This window comes from Triturus cristatus, chromosome 12, assembly GCF_964204655.1.
Source record: "Triturus cristatus chromosome 12, aTriCri1.1, whole genome shotgun sequence".
Taxonomy (NCBI): domain Eukaryota; kingdom Metazoa; phylum Chordata; class Amphibia; order Caudata; family Salamandridae; genus Triturus; species Triturus cristatus.
Genome location: NC_140595.1, coordinates 246,443,113 through 246,462,693, shown reverse-complemented (window position 1 = coordinate 246,462,693; position 19,581 = coordinate 246,443,113). Strand labels below are relative to the sequence as shown.

The following is a 19,581-nucleotide window of genomic DNA, read 5'->3' as shown; positions in this document are numbered from 1 at the left end:
AGGAGGCCGGATGAGGTTCTCACTTTTATCCACTTTATTGGAGTAGTCACAAATGAAAAAAAATTAATAAAGGTTGTAGACACTAATGAAAGGTTCAAATAAAATAAATGCGCTCTCTCTTTCTGGGTATTCTTTAGACAGAAAGGACCTTCTATTGTTCTGGGGTTTGTCTGAATATCCGTCTTTCATGTTGATTGCAATCTTCGGTCTTCTTTCCCTTATAGGATGGCTCCGGAACACCGACCTTCTTCTCCCAGGTAGCTCGAGAGAACACAGATGGATAGGTGAGTATAGGGGTCTTCTTCAGGGCAGACAGAAATTGGACATAACAGTCTTCACCATACCAGAGAGGTGTTCTTGGTGGTGACAAGGGAGGGATCACTCAGGTGGGGTTGGTCTTTTTCCTTCGCTATTCAGTAAAAAGAGGGTGCATACTGATCCAGCAGGTTACCAGCCTCAGGTACTCAAACACCATATACTCAGCTAGGCCCATAAACACACACACATTCACATAGGCTAGTAAATACCGCTGGGGTCAATTTTTGTAAATACTTTTATGATTAGTTACCTGTCATACTTAACTAATCTTTCACTGATCAAAAAGTTATTTCCTCTGGTCAATCAATCAATCAGTCATTTGTAGGGCGCGCTGCTCACCCGTGAGGGTCTCAAGGCGCTAAGGGGAGAGGAGAGGCAGCTACTGGTCGAACAGCCAGGTCTTGAGAAGTCTCCTGAAGGTCAGCAGGTCCTGGGTCAGGCGCAGGTGGGCAGGGAGGGTGTTCCATGTCTTGGCGGCAAGGTGGGAGAAGGATCTGCCGCCGGTGGTCATATGGCGGATGAGAGGGACAGTGTCGAGGGCGAGGTCAGCGGAGCAGAGCTGGCCGTTCGGGGTATAGAAGGACAGTCGTTCGTTGAGGTAAACTGGTCCTGCGTTGTAGAGAGCTTCGGGAGCATGGGTGAGGAGCTTGAAGGTGATCCTCTTGTTGACCGGGAGCCAATGCAGAACTCTCAGGTGGGTGGTGATGTAGCTGTGGCGCGGGAGTCTGAGGATGAGGCGTGCGGAGGTGTTTTGTATGCGTTGAAGTCTCTTTTGGAGTGTGGCAGTGGTTTCTGCGCAGAGGGCGTTGCCGTAGTCCAGCCTGCTGCTGACGAGTGCTTGGGTAACCATTTTTCTGGTTTCGGTGGGGATTCATCTGTAGATCTTGCAGAGCATGCAGAGGGTGCTGAAGCAGGAGGAGGAGACAGCGTTGACTTGCTGGGTCATGGAGAGGGTTGAGTCCAGGATGAACCCCAGGATGCATGCGTGGTTGGTGGGTGTCGGGGCAGCCCCCGGCGTGGACGGCCACCAGGAGTTGTCCCAGGCGGAGGGGGTGGAGCCGAGCATGAGGACCTCCGTTTTGTCCAAGTTCAGTTTCAGTCTTTATCCAATCTACGATGGCCTTCATTCCCTCGTGGAGGTTGAATTTGGCAGTGGCCGGGTTCTTGGTGAGGGAGAGGATCAGCTGGGTGTCATCGGTGTTCGAGATGACGTTGAGGTGGTGTCCTCGGATGATGTTGGCGAGCGGTGCCATGTAGATGTTGAAGAGGGTCAGGCTGAGGGATCATCCTTGGGGTACGCTGCAGCTGATCGTGGTGGCTTTGGATCGGAACGGGCGGAGGCGGACTCTCTGGGTTCTGCCGGTGAGGAAGGAGGTGATCCAGTCCATGGTTTTGCCTCGGATCCCTGCGTCGTGGAGGCGTGGGCGCAGGGCGTGGTGGCAGACGGTGTTAAAGGCAGCCGAGAGGTCCAGGAGGATGAGGGCCGCGGTTTCGCCATTGTCCAGTATGGTCCTGATGTCGTCAGTGACGGCGATGAGGGCGGTTTCCGTGCTGTGATTGCTGCAGAATCCGGATTGGGAGGAGTCCAGGATGTTGTTCTCCTCCAGGAAGTGGGTCAGTTGTCTGTTGGCGATCTTCTCAATGACTTTCGCCAGGAACGGGAGCAGGGAGATGGGTCGGAAGTTCTTGAGGTCTTTAGGGTCCGCATTGGGTCTCTTGAGAAGGGCGTTGATCTCGGCGTGTTTCCAGCTCTCTGGAAAGGTGGCGGTCTCGAAGGAGCTGTTGATGATCTTTCAGAGTTGCGGTGCGATGATGGAGCTTGCCTTCTTGAAGATGTGGTGGGGGCAGGTGTCGGAGGGTGACCCGGAGTGGATGGTGTTCATGATTTTGATGGTGTTTCCATCGTTGACTTTGTTCCAGGAGAGCAGAAGGTCCGTGTGTTTGGTGGGTGTTGGGTCGGGGATGTCTGAGTCTGTCATCGGCGTCTGGGTGTCGAAGCTGTTGTGGATTTCTGCGATCTTGCAGTGGAAGAAGGTGGCCAGGGAGTCGCAGAGTTCTTGTGATGGCGGTATGTCATTGGAGCTGGGGCTGGCGAGTTTAATCACGATGTTGAAGAGCTCTTTGTTGTTGTGTGCGTTGTTGTCGATGCGTTCCTTGAAGGAGGTTCTTTTGGCAGAACGGATGAGTTGGTGGTGTTTGCGTCTGGCGTTCATGAGGGCTGCGTGGTTGTCTGGTGTCTCCTGCAGGAGTGCTTGGAGTTCTGGAGGTCGGTGTTGAACCAGATGGCTCTCGTGCCGGTGCGCCTGTTGGGTGATTTCCTGATCGGGGCAAGGGTGTTGGCGCAGTCGTCGATCCATTGTCTGAAGTTGTGGACCACTACGTCGGTCTTGGAGCACTCGGGTGTAGGGTCTCGGGCGAGTGTGGTGATGAGCTGGTCTTCAGTTACTTTTTTTCAGTTGTGGTGTGGGATACTTTGCGGTTGGTTGTGTGTGGTGTGTTTCCTCGAAGGAGAAGTGGATGCAGTGGTGGTCGGTCCAGTGGAGTTCAGTGGTGTGGCTGAAGGTGACGTGGTCGCTGTCGGAGAAGATTGGTCGAGCGTGTGTCCGGCAGAGTGGGTGGGTGTCGTGACGAGTTGTTTGAGTCCGAGGTTGGCGAGGTTGTCGATCAGTGTTGTGGAGTTGTTGTCGTTGGCATTCTCAAGGTGGAGGTTCAGGTCTCCGAGGAGGATGTAGTCTGTGGAGGTGAGGGCATGCGTGCTGATGAGGTCGGCGATGGATTCGCTGAACTGTGGTCGGGGTCCCGGGGATCTGTAGACGAGTGTTCCTCTGAGGGTGGTGGTGTGATCGACGTGGATCTGGAAGTGTAGGTGTTCGGCCGTGCTGAGGGAGTCTTCGGTGTTGGTTGAGATTCTGATGGGGTTCCTGTGGATGATGGCGACTCCTCCTCCTGGTTTGTTGTTGTTTCGGTCCCTGCGTGTGATCTTGTAGCCGTCCGGGATGGCTATGGCTATGTCAGGCGCTGAGGTGTTCATCCAGGTCTCCGTCAGGAAGGCGACGTCCGGGGCGGAGTCGTCGAGCAGGTTCCAGAGTTCGACGGCATGCTTGTGGACTGAGTGGGTGTTGAGTAGTATGCCGCTGAGATGGTTGTGGCCTGCAGTGTTGGGATGGCCAGGGTGTGCAGGTGTGCGCTGGCTGGTATAGTTGCAATTCCGGCAGGTGAAAGGTCCGTGGATGAGCTTCGGAGTGGCCTGGAAGCAGGTGGAGTTTCAGCCAGCGTTGAGTGCGTTGAGGCTGTTTGCGTCGTATCGGCGTCGGGTCTTGTAATGGTCGCTGGGGCCAGGGGGTCTGGCACTGGGCGCGGTCCAGGCGCAGACTAGCGCGGACAGGCTTGCCTTAGGCGTGCCTTCAGCGCGACCGCTTAGAGGTCACCATAAGAAGGGGAGGGGGGCGGGAATAGAGGTAGGGGGCAGGAGCAGGAAAGCTCGGTGGGGCGGGGCCGCAGCGGCGCGAAACAAGGCGCAACACAGGCACAAACAATGATGCACAGAAGATAACCCAGTGTCAGTCAGTCAGTCAAGAATGCTTTATTCGACAACTTAATGTCATAAAAGTAAACATTACATTCAAAACTACATTTCATTTTAAAAAGAGGCCCTCATAATATCAGCTGGGTAGCCAACTCATAATAATCCATGCGAAAAAGGAACTTAGTGAGCAGGATTCAAAAATGCAAATGCGCAGACAGTGTTAAAATACAAAACTACAATTATCTTTTCCTATGATCCATCTTATGATGCTAAAGCTTTGCTAAGCATACATTACAAATTTTATATAAAGTGCAAAGTGCAGTTAAACAAGCTCATAAATTAAAATAACAGGTTAGTCCTCAAGATAAAAATTCGAAGTGCAAAAGGGCAAACATATTAAAACACAAAACTTCACGTTTTTTCTCGCTATTATACATCTTAAAGTGCAAAAGGTTTTATAGAGTACAAAGTGCTAAAAAAATATACTCCAAACGGGGAAAGCTACAGAAATTTCGTTCCTAACGACCATATAGGGTGCCAAGGGCTGCTCTACATACAATATAGAAATGTTATATAAAGTGCTAAGTGCATATAGGACAAACTCAAAATTTTAAGATGATCTCTAAAATCTTAACACATTATGGGCCTCCATAGAAAAACACATTTTAAGCCTTAATAACAGTTTAAAAAAATATGTTTTCCTACGCATAATGGCTCCAGTTAGGAAACTTGACACTCCAAAACAAACCAAGGGGGAAGTTAACATCTGAAGATACAGTAGGGCTGGCTTGGTTTGGACAAAGTGACAATCTCTAAGCAGTGGTAGTATAAATTTCTTGCGTAAAAGGACATAATAATCACAAAAATCGACAAAATGAATAATATCCTGTTCCGAAATTTTGTCACACTGACATGGTTTCAGAGTGCTAGGTTTGGAAAAACCCTGAGTTACAGATAAAAGCCAATGAGCCATCTGTAGACAAAATCTTGTTAAGATAAAACGATGGAAAGGTTTGCCAACACTTAATAAGTAAGGTTGGACTTGATAACCCAGTGATAAATAAAGGAAGGAAATAAATACAAAATGAAAGGAAAGGAAAATAATACAATACAATAGAAGCACAATCGGGCACACGTGGCAGCGGGGGGGGGGACACACAGGAGGGCACCTACGACGGACGAACTGCGGGGTTTGAGCAGCGGCGCCGGGACGGGCTGCTGGCTGGAGGCTGGAGGTCCGGCTGAACGGCGAGGCTGCAGGGAGAAGTGTTGGCCTTGAACCAGGTCAAGGTTTTCAATAGGTCAATGGACCTATTAGTTGGAACTAGTTGATGGTGAAATGACATTAATCGAAATTACCTTTTGTTTTTAAAATAACCACAGACTCTGGAAAGATATTAAATGTTTCATCTAGTTAGATTCATTTGAGCCAAAATCAAATATAGTACGAACTCAGTTTCTCCAAAGAAGGAAAAGGTCAATTAATCCAATAATCAGTCATCTATATTAAAATGAGATTTCACAATGAGAGTACTCAGATAAGAGAGGATAGAGAGAGCAGTACAATGACATACTACACAGAAGTATATTTACCTAGAATGGTGTGGAAACCAACCCCTTGGCCAAGGAGCTGGAAGGGTCCCCTGGGAAAGATCAGGTGACAAAGGTTTCAGGACAGGATTCAGGACAGGATAGATGACCTCCTCCAGATCCGACGCCTGTGTTGCACCCCTCTCTGACACTATCTTCCACCTCGATTCTTCCACAATCTTCTTCTAATTAATTGGCTAATTCCCTCCTTGATTCTTCTGCGATCTTCTTCTAATTAATTGGCTTAAATTTTAAGTTTGCAAATCGATTCTTCTTCAGCATTCGCTCAGCTCTCAGACAGCATCCCGGTCTCTCAGCATTTCTGCATCACTTTGAATACTCTAACTAAACTACCTCAATTATACCTTTCTAATGGCATGTACCAGCCCTTAATATTTTTACTTTATGAAACTCCTAATTCTGATTGGACAGGCAAGGGTTCTTTGTTTAATGTTCCCGCCCATTAATTTATTTTCCCAAGCTTTATTCTCACCCGTATTCACATTTTTATCAACAACAATTAATACATATAACAGTTGTCTGTTCAATATGCAGGATGTCCAGCAGGTTCCCAGGACATGTATCAAAGATGGCCTCGGACGGGTTTCAAAAACGACATCATGGCTCCTGGTTCGTTATTACTGTGCTTGCGTGAGGAGTCACTTGCTGTACAGACTTTAGCATCGCTCGAAGGCCCAAATAAGAACTAGTAGAGAGGTCAAAAAGAAACATATTAAATTCAAAATAAAATGATTTCACTGTATACCACCTACCTCTACTCCAATCCCATTTACTTATAATAGCTCTCCCCACATTAGCTTTTAGTAAAATAGCATATTTTAGTTTCGGCAAAGCAGATGCTTAGCATGTGAGCTTTCAAGCGGCCATTTTAAATGCGATTGCGCAGGTGCATAAAATTCCCTCCAAGCGTTATTCCGTCATCTTGCGTAGATGCAGTTGACGCATGCACAGTATAGTTTCCCGCATTAGCAGCCATTTTAAGTTTCACTCGGGTTACTTGTTAGTAAGACACATATGCAAGCGTCCTCTTGCTAAAATATAGAATGTGGTGCATATTCGTTTACACAATACTCCATTAATACAGTGTTAAGAGTTATATGAGGATTGCATCCGAGCAAGTCTCTTTTATACGAGTCCTTGCTCCATCAATACCTCCTTCTACTTACATCTCCCACTCCTCTCCCTTCCCTCCCCTCTACTTTCCACAAATTATGAGTACTTGAAAACATACATAGATGTTTGCAGGATTTCCTGTGTTCTCTGTTTTATGCTGCCCCACAAGTTGAATTAAGCAGAGAAGAGAAGAAAAAAAAAATAGGGGAAAGAGAAGACACCCAAACTGCAAAAGGGAAGAAAGAAAAAGAAAAATTCTATATAGTAAGTATGGGTGATTACATCATCACCTCTGAACAGTGGGGTTAAAAGAAAGGGAGGTGAAATGGCTCAGTGCCTTCAAGTGACCTTCCGCTCCTCTACTCTCCTCTCCCCACTCTTTTCCCCCTTTTACTAGGCACTCACCAAGACAGCCGCAACTCTTCCCAGAGCTGCGACAGGATTTCTGGTTCCCCTGGGGGCGTCCACCACTCCTCCATCCACACGTCGAGGCCGTCATCCTTGGGGTCTCGGTCTGTGGAGTCCAACTCGATCCCCTCTGTGCCTGTCGATGTCGGTTCCAGGTCCTTAATCACCAGGGGCTGGAACGCATCCTCTTCTTGTTCGTCCTCTTCTGCGTTCTGTTGTCTTCTTTTCCCGTCCTCCTTCTTCCGATCTCCCTCTGCTTCCTGTGGACCTCCTTTTCAGGGCCGGTCTGGATAGATGATTGGTCCTCCCGCCGGGCGTGTTCACTAGCAGCCTGCGTAGGAGAGGTGGAAGAATTAACCCTCAGGTGTCTGGTTCCTACAGTTCCGGACGACACAGCATCCGACGAGGCGGCGTCCGGTAAGTTCATATACCGGGTCCCCGCTCCTCCCTCACATGCCATGATGAAAAAGACTGACGCAACAAGATGGTACTTAGATCCCTTTTGATACAATGATAATACAGTTTCTGCACAATAAGGGAAACATAGGCTGCCAGTACTTAAAATATAACGTCAAATCATGGTTGCATGTGGGTAATATAACCAATATTTAATAAGGAAAAAACTACACCATGGTTTTTATGCAGGAGTCCCTCTCTATGTTATGCTAAAAGGACAGGGGGTGAGAGCCACCAGCGGCGGGTCCAACGACCAGGCTCCCTCGGCTCCACCTACATCACTCTTCACACCCGAAGGTGCATTAAAATGGCGGTGTGCCCCCGCAGCGCGTCCAACGGACCCCAACGACCAGGCTCCCTCGCTCCTCCGACGTCACTCTTCGTGCCCGGAGGCGCATTTAAATGGCGGTGAGCCCCCGCAGCCCATGAAGCTGATTCCAGGACAGGGGGTGGGAGCCACCAGCAGCGGGTCCAATGGACCCTAACCACCAGGCTCTCTCGCTCAACATACGTCTCTCTTCTCGCCTGGAGGCGTAAACGACGGTGAGCCCCCGCTGCGCCGGATGCACGAGGGCCAAGGGTGGGCCCGTACTTTCCCGTCACTGCCAGGAAGAGGCAGGGCAGGGCCTCCCCCCTTGGTTTTGCAATAACCCATCTTGACTTAGTGGAATATTCGCCTGCAAAGGCAAAAACTGTGAGTGCTGGACACTGTTCCTTAACCCCCTTTTTCCTTCCCTCCCTCTGTAATTGCACCTGGTGTGCCTACTCTGTTTTATATTAGCAAGTGCTCAGTGTCCTTAAAGTCAATTGTACTAAATTTGAACTCTTTCCTTACTATTTTTTTGTTGGTGGAATGGGGAAAAGGAAGACCACTGCCAGTGAGGGGGGTGGGAAGTCAGACGGGCCCGCTTGAAAGCCAGCAGAGCAAACGTAGCTCGTAGATCAGCAGCCAACAACTGTGTTCTAGATCGCATTGATGATCTAGTGGTAGAATGCCAATGTATACTAGCTCCTGATCCTAATTTAGTCACCCCAGGAATTTTGCACTCTCCAGTCGAGATCTCAGCACCCCTTAGCCCAAACCCCAAAACCGCCAAATGAATTCCTTCTATTTTTATTAAGCGTCCTACAAGGAGTACAAAGAATAAGCCCCTTAGTCACAGCAGTATTATGCAATCTGTAGCTGTTACCGATGATGTAGATCAAGGGATCCTCCATTCCCCTTAGGTAGAGGAAGACAATAGCTCAATAGCTGTGGACACTGTTGACACTGACAACATGAATAATATCATTAGCACCAACATCCCCCTGGCCAATAGATTCTTACCATTACAAGATCTATCTGACAAAATCTTGGCAAGGGTGGCAGAAGTAGAGGTGATATCCCCTTCAACAAGTCTAGTTACCATACATGAGGAGCAAGAATCATCTAAGCAAAGGAAATTAGAACACACATTAGTAGGGACGAACACGATTACGATTATCAGTGAACTCAGAGCCGAAGTAATTTCACTTAAATCGTTAAATTTAGAGCTCAAAGAGCAGGTTAAACACCTCTTGGGCAGAGATTCATCAAAAACGTATTTTTCTGATCAGTCTTTGGGCTGTGTAACGAACCGTACTACACTTCAGGGTAGCATTGCTCCTCTTAAGCCCATGCACAATATAACCCCTCTAATGTCCATTCCTATATGCCTCCCTACAAAATCCACCAGCTTGAAGACCCAGGAACTAGTAGATAGTATTGTGGGTAGAAATAAAATACCTGCAATCAACAACGAATGTTGTCCTAGTGATAGGTGCAAGGTGGGCCATTGTCCTGCCAAGAGCATCTTTATGATAAACGTGCCCAAAATCCGGTCAAACTCTAAATATGAAGATCATAACTCCTTAATCAACAAATCAATCTATTGGATCCGAAAGGTCAGAGGGTGCAGATCGGTTATCAGAGAAGACATTCTATGGGCAAAAAGGATAAGCCATCATTCCTCCCAAACGGATTTCATCGAACTTCACTGGAAGGATGAGAACCTGGCACATAATCTAATAGCTATTAAGGCAAGGACATGCTCACCCTCACCCACCAGTATACAGATGAAATACAAACCCACCGGTATGTCTTTGCCCCAAATTCGCAAAAGGTACGGCACTCTGTTGGGTTCAGACGCAACTTTAGATCATATTGATTAATTGGCACCTCTAGTTTCTCCAACTCACACGTCACCCCATCATAGAGATTTGATTGTTTATCCGGCCTCTAATGATAGGCTACATACTGATCCGTCTCTATCAACACCCCAGCCCTCTAGCTCTGAGACCCTTTCACCTCTACAGACAGCGAACAGCAGTCCCCAGGCAAGGCCTAGCCAGCAAGCCATCCCCACAAGTCTGCAGACGAGATGAGTAATCGACGGATATCACTCTGTCAGTTCTGGCTCAGGAGGTTCGATTTATGAACTTCGTATATTGTCCTGGAACGTGGCTGGGATAAGATCAAAGGTCGCACTTCCTCATTGGGTACAATACATTGAACACTTTGATATTTGTATATTACAAGAAACGTGGGCCATGTCGCCCGGCTGGGGGCTGCTGATATAGATTAGAATCTAGCTACAATGCACCACGAAAGAGATCAAGACCTACAGTTCTGATAGTCTTGCGACTCACCTTAGGGTAGAAATGGCATGTCTGTGGCCCTCTTTAATGTCTACGCACGTGGCACCAAGACGGGCTGCAGCTCTTTAACACTTCAAGCGCTGGAAGATTGTCTTGAGAAAAGAGAGACCCCATCACCACTTATTATAGCAGGAGACTTTAATGTCACCTTCGATCCACTCGATTCTGAAGATCTAACCAGCACTGACCGAATAGACGAGTTGTGTTCTGTCACCCCCGCTTGATCTACCGTCAATCAAAAAATGGACGCGATCAGCTCTGCAGCTCCAAGCCATAACACTAGAGTATGGGCTAAGGGCAGCTAATGGACGCACCAAATCCGACAAAAAGGTGGCAAATACATTTAACAAAACTTTGAACATGAGCCTCATTGATTATATATTGATAGATCTAAGACTATGGCCCTGTGTGCTGGATATGGTAGTCTGGAGGACCACAGACAGTGACCGTAACCCGCTTGAGTTTACCAAGTCATCACCTTAGACCAAACATAACAGCCACCCAGACAGCAACCTTACTACCAAGGCGAACTGTCCCACAAACTATAACAGGCGCCTGAAATGGACATGTGTAGCAATGGACACCTCTAAGTGTGATGATAGATAGGAAGCGATTACTATTAGGAAACATTGGGAAACTTCACAATCTGTGCGAGCATCAGGGGGAGCTTACAAAGATCACAGACATCCATGCATCTTTCTTTGAGCAGCTAGCCTCCTTTTTCATAATGCCAAATCGGCCCCAGTACAAGCAGCCGATTGCCTATGTTCAATCCTCCTGGTTTAACCAAGATTGTAAGAATTCACGGGCAGTCTTGGCTGTCGCAATTAGATCCAACAAAGTTGCTGATATAAGAGTGGCTAGGAAGACCTACAAGGCAGCCCAGATGAAAGCAAAAAGGGAATGGTCAGAAAACCGATTGATACAGATCCTTGACGCCTGCCAAAAGATTCGCAACAATTCTGGTTGCTGGTCAAGAGGGGTGATGCCGATAGACCTAGGCCACCTACCAGCAACATTTCCATAGTCGCCTGAGTCGACCACTTCTCTGCTGTGTACACTTGATCTGCATAGCCAGAAAATGAAGGTCCCACATATGAATGTACCGGCACCCGGTCCAGGGAACTATTTTCCTTTGCTGAAATCAGTCAAAGTATAAATTCCACAGCTAGAAACAAAGCCTCGGGTCCCGATAGCATACCTGGAGACGTCTTCCTTAACGATATTGGCAACTGGACCAACTGCATCTGGGAACTTGCAAATGGAACTGCTGCCGGGACACCAATAGCCCGTCACGGAAGGGAGCAGAAGTAATCCCGGTCTTCAAAAAGGGCGACCATTCACTGCCTTCCAACTACAGGCCGATTAGCTTAATCGATGGTGTTCAGAAGGTCTTCTCCCATGCTATTCGGACTAAGATCACTGAATGGATGGAGGAAAACAACATCTTATTCCAAGCCGCGTTTAGGCGGAAAGTCAGCACCATCGACCAAGTTTTTAGATTCACCTTATTGGCCTGGAAAACAGTGATTATTGAACACTCCAGTCTTTATATTGCATTTATCGATCTAAGGTCAGCCTTCCACCTCATTCCCAAGTCCAAATTATGGCAGGTATAGCAGGGTTTGGAGCTTCCATTAGAGCTTCTTGCGTTGGTTGTTCGGCTACACAAGGACACCTACGCAAGGGTTCGCTGGGGGGACCAAGGGCAGTTGACTGATCCAATTAAAGTAGATAGGGGGTCCGCCAAGGATGTGTCTTGGCCCCCACCCAGTTCTCACTTTTCATTAACGGAGTGGTGAAATATCTGGAAGTCGTCCCCGCGGATGCCCCTTTATTGGGGGGTGGTAAAGTAACAACTTTACTTTTTACGGATGACACACTAGTAGTCTCCAAGACCCCTAGCGGTCTTCAACTTCTTCTTGATCGCTTCTTGGTCTTCTATAATTCAGAGAGGCCTGGAGGTTAACATCTCGAAAACCAAGCTTTTGAGAATGAACCCCCACAAATATTTTAAAGGCAAACTGATGTTGGGGAGGATTCCACTGGAGAGAGTGGCCACCTTTCACTATCTGGGTGTGACCCTCAATGGCATGGAAGTACTACATTACCAAGAGGAACCTACAACAGAAGAAAACCTTGGGGACGCTGATCAAAGAGCATAGGGTCGCCCAAACCAGACCGATAGCAGCCCCCCTCCGGATATATGACCAGAAGGTGGTAGGCTCTGCCCTCTAGGGGGCAGAAATCTGGGGATTTGACAATTTAGAGGGCCTTATACAGACAGAAAATACGTTTCTAAGAATCCTTTGCTCTCTTCCCCAGAGTACCCCATTCATCCCTCTAAGATTAGATATGAGTAGAACAACTATAGCGGACAAAGCAAGGCTGTGTTCCCTTCTTTTCTAGCTGCGACTCAAACAAACACCTAAACTCAGTCACTATGCTGTAGCCTTTGCAGATTTCTACAAACTTGATGGCTTTAAAAAAATAGGGTGGTTCACCAAAGCCCAGTCACTGCTTTCTGCCATAGGCCTGGGATCCATGTGGGATGTCTCCGATCCTAGCCTACTGCCTAGCAGAGAAGTTGTTAAGACCCGCTATTGGAATTGGGTTGGCGCAGACGACAGTTTCCCACTCACCGGCTGGGTGCCTAACATTAGAGTTTAAGGAGTATAAGTGGCTAGGTGCATACGAACAGTATATGGAGATAATTTCAATCCCACAAGATAGAAAGCTTTACATTCAATTTAGATTTGGCTGCCTCCCAGTGAATTATTTACAGCAACATGGCAGGGATCTTCTGAGGTTGCACAGTATTGCCCAGGCTGCCCCGGGATAGGGGAGATGATCTAACACATCCTTTTCGCATGTCCACTGTACATTTCCCCGAGATCCAAATGGCAAGCCTCTGCATGTAGGCTGATGGGAACTTTGTGTCACCAAGAAGCATTTCGTATTTTAAAAACAGACTCCAGACCTCTGATGGTCTGTGCGGTGGCAAAATTTCTAGGGAAAATGTGGATCATCAGGCGACATGCACTAATGAAGTAATAAAGTATCCTCCCTAGAATTGTTAATGGTCCTTTAAACTTGTTTTAAATCACATTTTATGCTTTTTATCTGTCACTTTAATCGTTTTTAGCTCTCAGTAGGATGGTGCAATTTGTTCTTGGACAATATGCTGCTAAGTTCTGAAAGAATGATTTTCATGCTTGCTTTATTGCACTCTTGAACAGCTGGCATTTGCACTTTTATGTAACTATGTATGTGTCCTTATTCCAACAGTATCTGGATCTTTTTTGCTCCTGTGCTTCTTCTTCCATTTAGTGAAATACTGTTTTAAATTTAAATATTTATATTAAGATGATGTTCTTAACATGACTGCTAAATCTTGCTTATACACTGTACTACCGATACATTGGTACTAATGAATTTTTGTATAATTTGCACTTGCACTTTTATGGTCGCAACGAGCGACTAAAGTTATTTGGCAGCGAACATCTAAGCTGAAACTGTATTGAAAATACACGATCCTACACTTCGCCAGCACACAAATTATTTTCGCGTCGAAATTAAAAATGCATACAGATGGCTGCATTTCTCTTAAACAAAAGTTCCGAAAAGCAGCGTTGTCACCTCTAAATACATCAGTACGACATAATTTGCTACTGTATACTGAACAGAAATACTATCACCATTATAAAATAACGGAACGAATTAACTAGCATTATTTAAAGTGCCACTGTCTGCCACCTTTCGCTGAATATAGTGTGAAGTCGCACAGCTTCATAATAACATCATCGAACCAGTCCGCATGTATCTTGAAATAAAACACTGTACATAGTCCGGCTGCATTCGGTAAAAGTTTGTTGATGGAGGCCGCATGGCTCACTCTCCTCCACATCTCATGGTCAGTGCCTGGCATGGTTCTTTTCAAAGACTGCAGTAAAACGTTATCAGCAACAAGTGAAGGGTGTGATTCCATAACGCAGGGCTTCAGAACGCAGCCCCCGCATTACTAAATTGCATCAATCTGTGCAGAGCATGTGATCTAAAGCAGCACATTCTGCAAATGGAAAATGTTACTTGCCTTGCAGCATGTAGAGCGCAGATACACGTGCCATACAGCCTTCTCGGAAATGCTCCCAATAATGTGTTAACCTGCATCATGCACTTGTGTACACCATACCTTTCTGCGCTGGCGTCTATATAAGCACTGCACACATCATCTCCAGTGCAGACGACTCCGACAACACCACGCAAAATCAAAGGAAGGGACCTATTGGCTCGCAGGGGTACTGCTCACCAAAAAAATTCAGGCTCCAGTCTGACGTCTGGGGATAATTCTAGGGGTAAGGAAACTGTGGCTAAAACATAGCTGCCAAGGTTTCAGATTGCCACGTGTGATATTTTAAAAATTTGTGTCAAATTATGAGTGACATTTCAACGACTATGAGTGACACTTTCTCGCGAGCAAAATTCATGCAATGAAGACGAGGGAAACTACTAAATATCAGAAATTACAGCCATTTGAGCAACAAGAAACTCCAAGAATTTCTTGAAACTGCTGCAGAGCACCCCTGTTAACGGTCACGCACTGACCCTGACGATAATACCAAACTACAGTGGTTTGGTGCCCTAGATGAGACTCACAGAGCTGAGCAGCTGCCTGGCTGCGCCCCGCGCCCGCCACTGATAAAATCGCGTGAGACTGCAGAGATAGAACTAAACAAGGACTCAGGCTCACTGACTCCGGAAGGATGATCAGACAGAGCAGCCCTGCAGATCGATGCTGTTCGAGTGAAATTATTTTTTTCAGATGAGATCATGACTCATGTAGTTAGTAATAGGTGCTACGGGCAAGTGGGTGTGAATACCTGACGCAGTGCTTTGTAGGACTAAGGGGAAGGGTGGGCTGTAATAATGCAAAGGGTTCCTCAGTTCTTACCTCTCTGCGTAGGTGCTGCCTCACCCTTATTATTTCTTATTTTGATAACTACTTGTTCCTACATTCACAGCCTTTCTGCCTCACGTGACCCCCATCCCTAAGTTGTCCCCCAGTTGTTATTGTGCCATCTTCTGCTCTGTGTTTGTTCCGTTTACACCATGACTCCCAGTCCCACCTGATCATGCAGGGTCCCGCTGAAGTCGTGAGTGACCCCTGGACTATATGGTCCCTCAGGTTAAAATACTTGAGTTGCCGTGACTTTTATTTTGCTACCATTTTGCATGCACGTGCTAAACTGTATAGTGTCACCGACTAAAACAGTACTTACTTGTAGAGTTGACTAATGCAGTCCGTGTCAGACTGCACTGCTGCTTCATCGATGCACTGATTCTACAGACTGTTCTTCATCCAGGGCAGCAGGGCTGCTGACCACTGACTCGTCCCGGCCCCCGGTGCCACTGGCCAGCTGAGCCGCAGTAGTGTCAAGTGCTTGCGCCCACAGGCCGCCCGGCGCATATCGATGTGATCGCTCTGCATGCTCTTGCGCGGCCATTAAAGGAGCAGCAGAGACTCGAGTCTCGTCGACTCGAGTCCCCCGCCGCTTCTGCCTACTTCCTCTTCTTCCGGACGTGACAGCACTCTACCGGCACATCTGGATATTAATACCGGCCCCCATGGTGTGCCACAGTGTGACTGTCAGCAGTAGCATCGACTGCTGAGAGGGCAGCCTCCCCCCCCAATTGGCAGCAGTGAGTGAGTCGACTGTGTTAAAGCCGCGCCGCCCCGGCGCCGCAGCCAGAATATTGCCGCATTGTTGCCACACAGGCAAGGCAGAGATTTGATACATTGTAGCGCTCTCAGCCACTCCAGAGCTGAGAGCAGATTGATTTAACTATTTAGGAACTCAGCCCAGCAACGCAGCACGTCTCTTGGGAGCAGCAGAGCCGGTGCACAAAGGCCGCTGGTGGCGCGCACTGGCAGGTGGTAAAATGCGTGACAATGCATTTCAGTGCGGTGATGCGGAACACTGCACTGAAATGAGTGAGCATTACACCTGATGCGTGATACTTGGTAGGACTGCTAAAAGTCTCTATCCGCTCTCATGATATGTAACAAGAAGATGTATTAATAGATTAATTACCTTATGAGATTACTTTGTGCAACACAAACTTGCTTTATGAAAGTAAGAGTATTCTGTGCGAGGGACGGGCGAGTGATTATAGTTAGCTATGCTTACCTTGGATATTTAAACAACTGTCATTTTTGTTTCATAGTCCCTTCTTTTTCCTCTATCATCTGGGCGGCACACAAAAGATTAACGGGGCAGATCGGGGCTTCCACTCAAGGTCAACAAGGGTCTCTACTCTGCATACTGTTCCTATTTAGTGTCCCAAATCAACAGATGAAGTGCGTAAAAAAACATGAGAACTGTGATCCTTAGTACAGTAGGGAGTGGTCAGTGTGCCTGGTGGTGGGGCCAAAGATGTAGCAAAAATAACAAAATATTCTGGAACTATTTCGTTTGCTTTTCACCTTCAGGTAAGTGCACATAAAACACACACATCTTAAATAGAAAATAAATGTTAGTTAATGTAATCTTTGAGAAATGCACTCTATTATGTTATGTAAGCTCAATTAGTTATTGTGATCATGACAGATATCTGTGTTAAATCAGAAAGTTATAGAATTGAATTGTGCTTGCTGCAGTGGGTAACAGGGACATTTTGTATATACAATTCTGCGAGGAACCAGCTTTCAACTGAAATTACTGTGAACATGCAACTCATTATTTTAAAATTATATTGGTATTAGATATACTACCGTAAATTGTGCAAAAAAAGTGTTTGTTAAAACAAGAGCTTCCAGAATACATATTTTTTTAAGAATACAGAGTCAGCCTGCACTTAGTACAAACAATTTGTATACATTTCCATTCAGAAGGATACAACCCAGATCACAACTGGTAATCCCTTACGTTACCTCTCAAAAATAATAAATCTCTGTAACGATGTACCTTCAAATGCCAGCAATAATTAAAGTAATACAGCGTCTCCCAGGCAGCCTTTACATTACTGGTTAACCAAGTGCACACATTTATATGTCTTTTAGGTAGCATGCACCCTGCTGAGAAGGCTTGTTGTTCTTTACCTGACAGCCTCTCGCTTGTCTTCATAGTACAGGAGATCTCTTCCCTGCTCTTTCAGCGAGATCCACCTCAAGGTCAGTATTAACCGGTCAGGAATGTTTTTTTACAAAAAGAAGGAGAACAGTTTTCTGTAATTATAAAAAAAGACTGGGAATGTTGTCCCCGATAGGTCCTGCCCACTTCACCTGTTTACCCAAACGGTGGAAATCTCAATGTATTATGAAAGGCCAAAACAAATTTAGGAACAATGAGCTGTTTGCTACAGGGGGAAATACACAACACAAGCAAGCCTCAGATAGAAAACCTGGAGTGAGTGGTCCAGAATACTTTTTAAAGCCTGTGAAGACCAATTGGATGCTCTGACTCACTGGAACATTTTTCAAACTTTCTGGAAGATCCTTCTTTTATATCCAGCTAATTTTACATCTTCTATTTTGCATGGTTTTAGTTATGTATCCATATTTCTTGGTTGTCTTATTTACTTAAAGTAGTCTTGGAGAATGAAGATTGTACATCAACATAATACCTGGATCAAGCCAGCAAAGGGGCCCTCTGGGCCGAAGGATGTAAGCCGCACTCCCTACAAAGTCACCGCCGTCGGCTACGATGATACTGTTGTCAGACATGAGCTTGTCCACATGGTGAAGTACTTTCAAGGGATTCAGGTGATGCTCTGTCTTTTCATTAGACTTCTCTCTGCCAAAAAAACAAAATCAACTTACTAAATCATCTATTCAGTTATACGAGCCAGATATACAGAATATTTTATATCACATCATCCTATGCTTCAATAAGGAACAATGATGGTCCTATATACCATAATATTCATTGCTCTTTCGATGCCATTCAGTACCACTCTAAATGCCAAAGCAATTGTCCTATTGTACACCACTGTACATCAAGACAGATCTACATCCCAGCATTATCTTTTTCATTAAACTTCATAGTCCCTGATATAAACCATCATGTATTCCAGACGGGAAACAGCCTTTACAATGAGGTTTTTACCACGTTGTACCTTTTCCAAGCACTTTGTACCACGCATGTTTTCGCATATGCTTTTACAAAACATGCCTTTACCACACATTTAAGGTACGTTCGGGGGTGTAGAGGATCTTCCCCCATAAATACATTATATATTACCTATTGGCGGTTGCCAGTAGGTAGTTATAGTTAGGACCAGTGGTGGCTGGTGACATTTGAAAGTGGTAGGGCGTAAAAGTCAGGGATGAGTGTTACGTCATGAAGTGAGCGAGCCCGACTATCATACGGGAGAGTTCTTTATAATATAAATTTTAAAAAGGAGTGGCGAAATTATTGGTTTATAATATTTATCCATAGAATTGCATGATTGAGAAAATGTAATGCCTATATCAGTGGAAATGTGCTATTTATGAATGACAGTGCGCTACTGCACTATCCTCTAGTAATATATTTGCGACAGTGTGCTCCAAACGGCACGACCACTAGTAACATACTACACCCTTACGGATGACAAGCATGAGCCTTGTGTTCTGCAGGGCTGGTTTCAGCTCATCAATAATGGCAGGTTCACTCCCAATTTGGGAATTACACTGCTTAGGCAAAACTTCTATTTATTAGAGGGGAAATTAAAGAGGAAAAAAAAGAGGTGAGGCGCTAAAGAGATAAAGTGTCTTTAATACAATTCTACATGTCAGTTTCTGGTCAAAGCAATGTATTGGGGAGAGGAGTTTGCCTAACTCCTACGGCGGTCGATCTCGAATCTGGGGAACTGGGTTCGAGTCTCGGTAATGACCCTGCGACTCTGGGCAAATCACTTAATCCCCCTGTGCCTAACACAAATGAATGTGTCCTCATGTAATGCAACTGGTGCTATGTAAAGCGCTCCGATACCTGATTCGGGTCAAGTTTGCGCTATATAAAACTCTGTAAAAAAAAAAAAAATTAACTAAAGAGATGACAGCATGCCTCTATACAGCGATAGCTTTGCAGATAGCAATACAACACATTAGTAGTACAGGATTTTAAGTAATGTCATCATCTAAATTCAACTGCATGAGCTAAGGAATGGAGTCAGAAAGGTTAAATGGCAATCAAAAATTACAGTAATTATTTGAGGAAATGTGTTCTGAAGCAGTCTTAATAACCAAGGACTGATAATTAAAGCAGATACAGATAGAAAGGCAATGGTAAAAATTAAAAGAGACGATTTTTCAGAAATCTAAAATGTGAACAAATTGCTGGTAAGTTACATAACGGTGAGAAAGGCAATGGTAAAAATGAAAATAGACGATTTTTCAGAAACCTAAAATGTGAACAAATTGCTGGTAAGTTACATAACGGTGGACGAGCTTAGAGGCGACCCCGCCCGCGCCTCAACCACACATTACAATC

At 45.9% G+C, this 19,581-nt stretch overlaps 1 protein-coding gene and 1 long non-coding RNA gene across 8 annotated transcripts in view; both read right to left on the bottom strand.

The window, feature by feature from the left end:
* The window catches only part of HACL2 (2-hydroxyacyl-CoA lyase 2), a 1,062,010-nt gene that overhangs the window by 197,095 nt on the left and 845,334 nt on the right, over window positions 1-19,581 (bottom strand). For all 7 annotated transcript variants that reach the window (XM_085638401.1, XM_085638399.1, XM_085638396.1 and 4 more), the window contains exon 12: window positions 17,732-17,901. In XM_085638401.1, coding sequence (XP_085494527.1) covers window positions 17,732-17,901 — 170 coding nt within the window. The remainder of the gene's footprint in view (window positions 1-17,731; window positions 17,902-19,581) is intronic.
* Window positions 5,332-15,677, bottom strand: LOC146775804 (uncharacterized). The gene is made up of 3 exons (XR_014972177.1): window positions 15,388-15,677; window positions 6,974-7,307; window positions 5,332-6,140 (listed from the first exon to the last, which is right to left on the bottom strand). It is a non-coding gene; the product is annotated as an uncharacterized LOC146775804 (long non-coding RNA).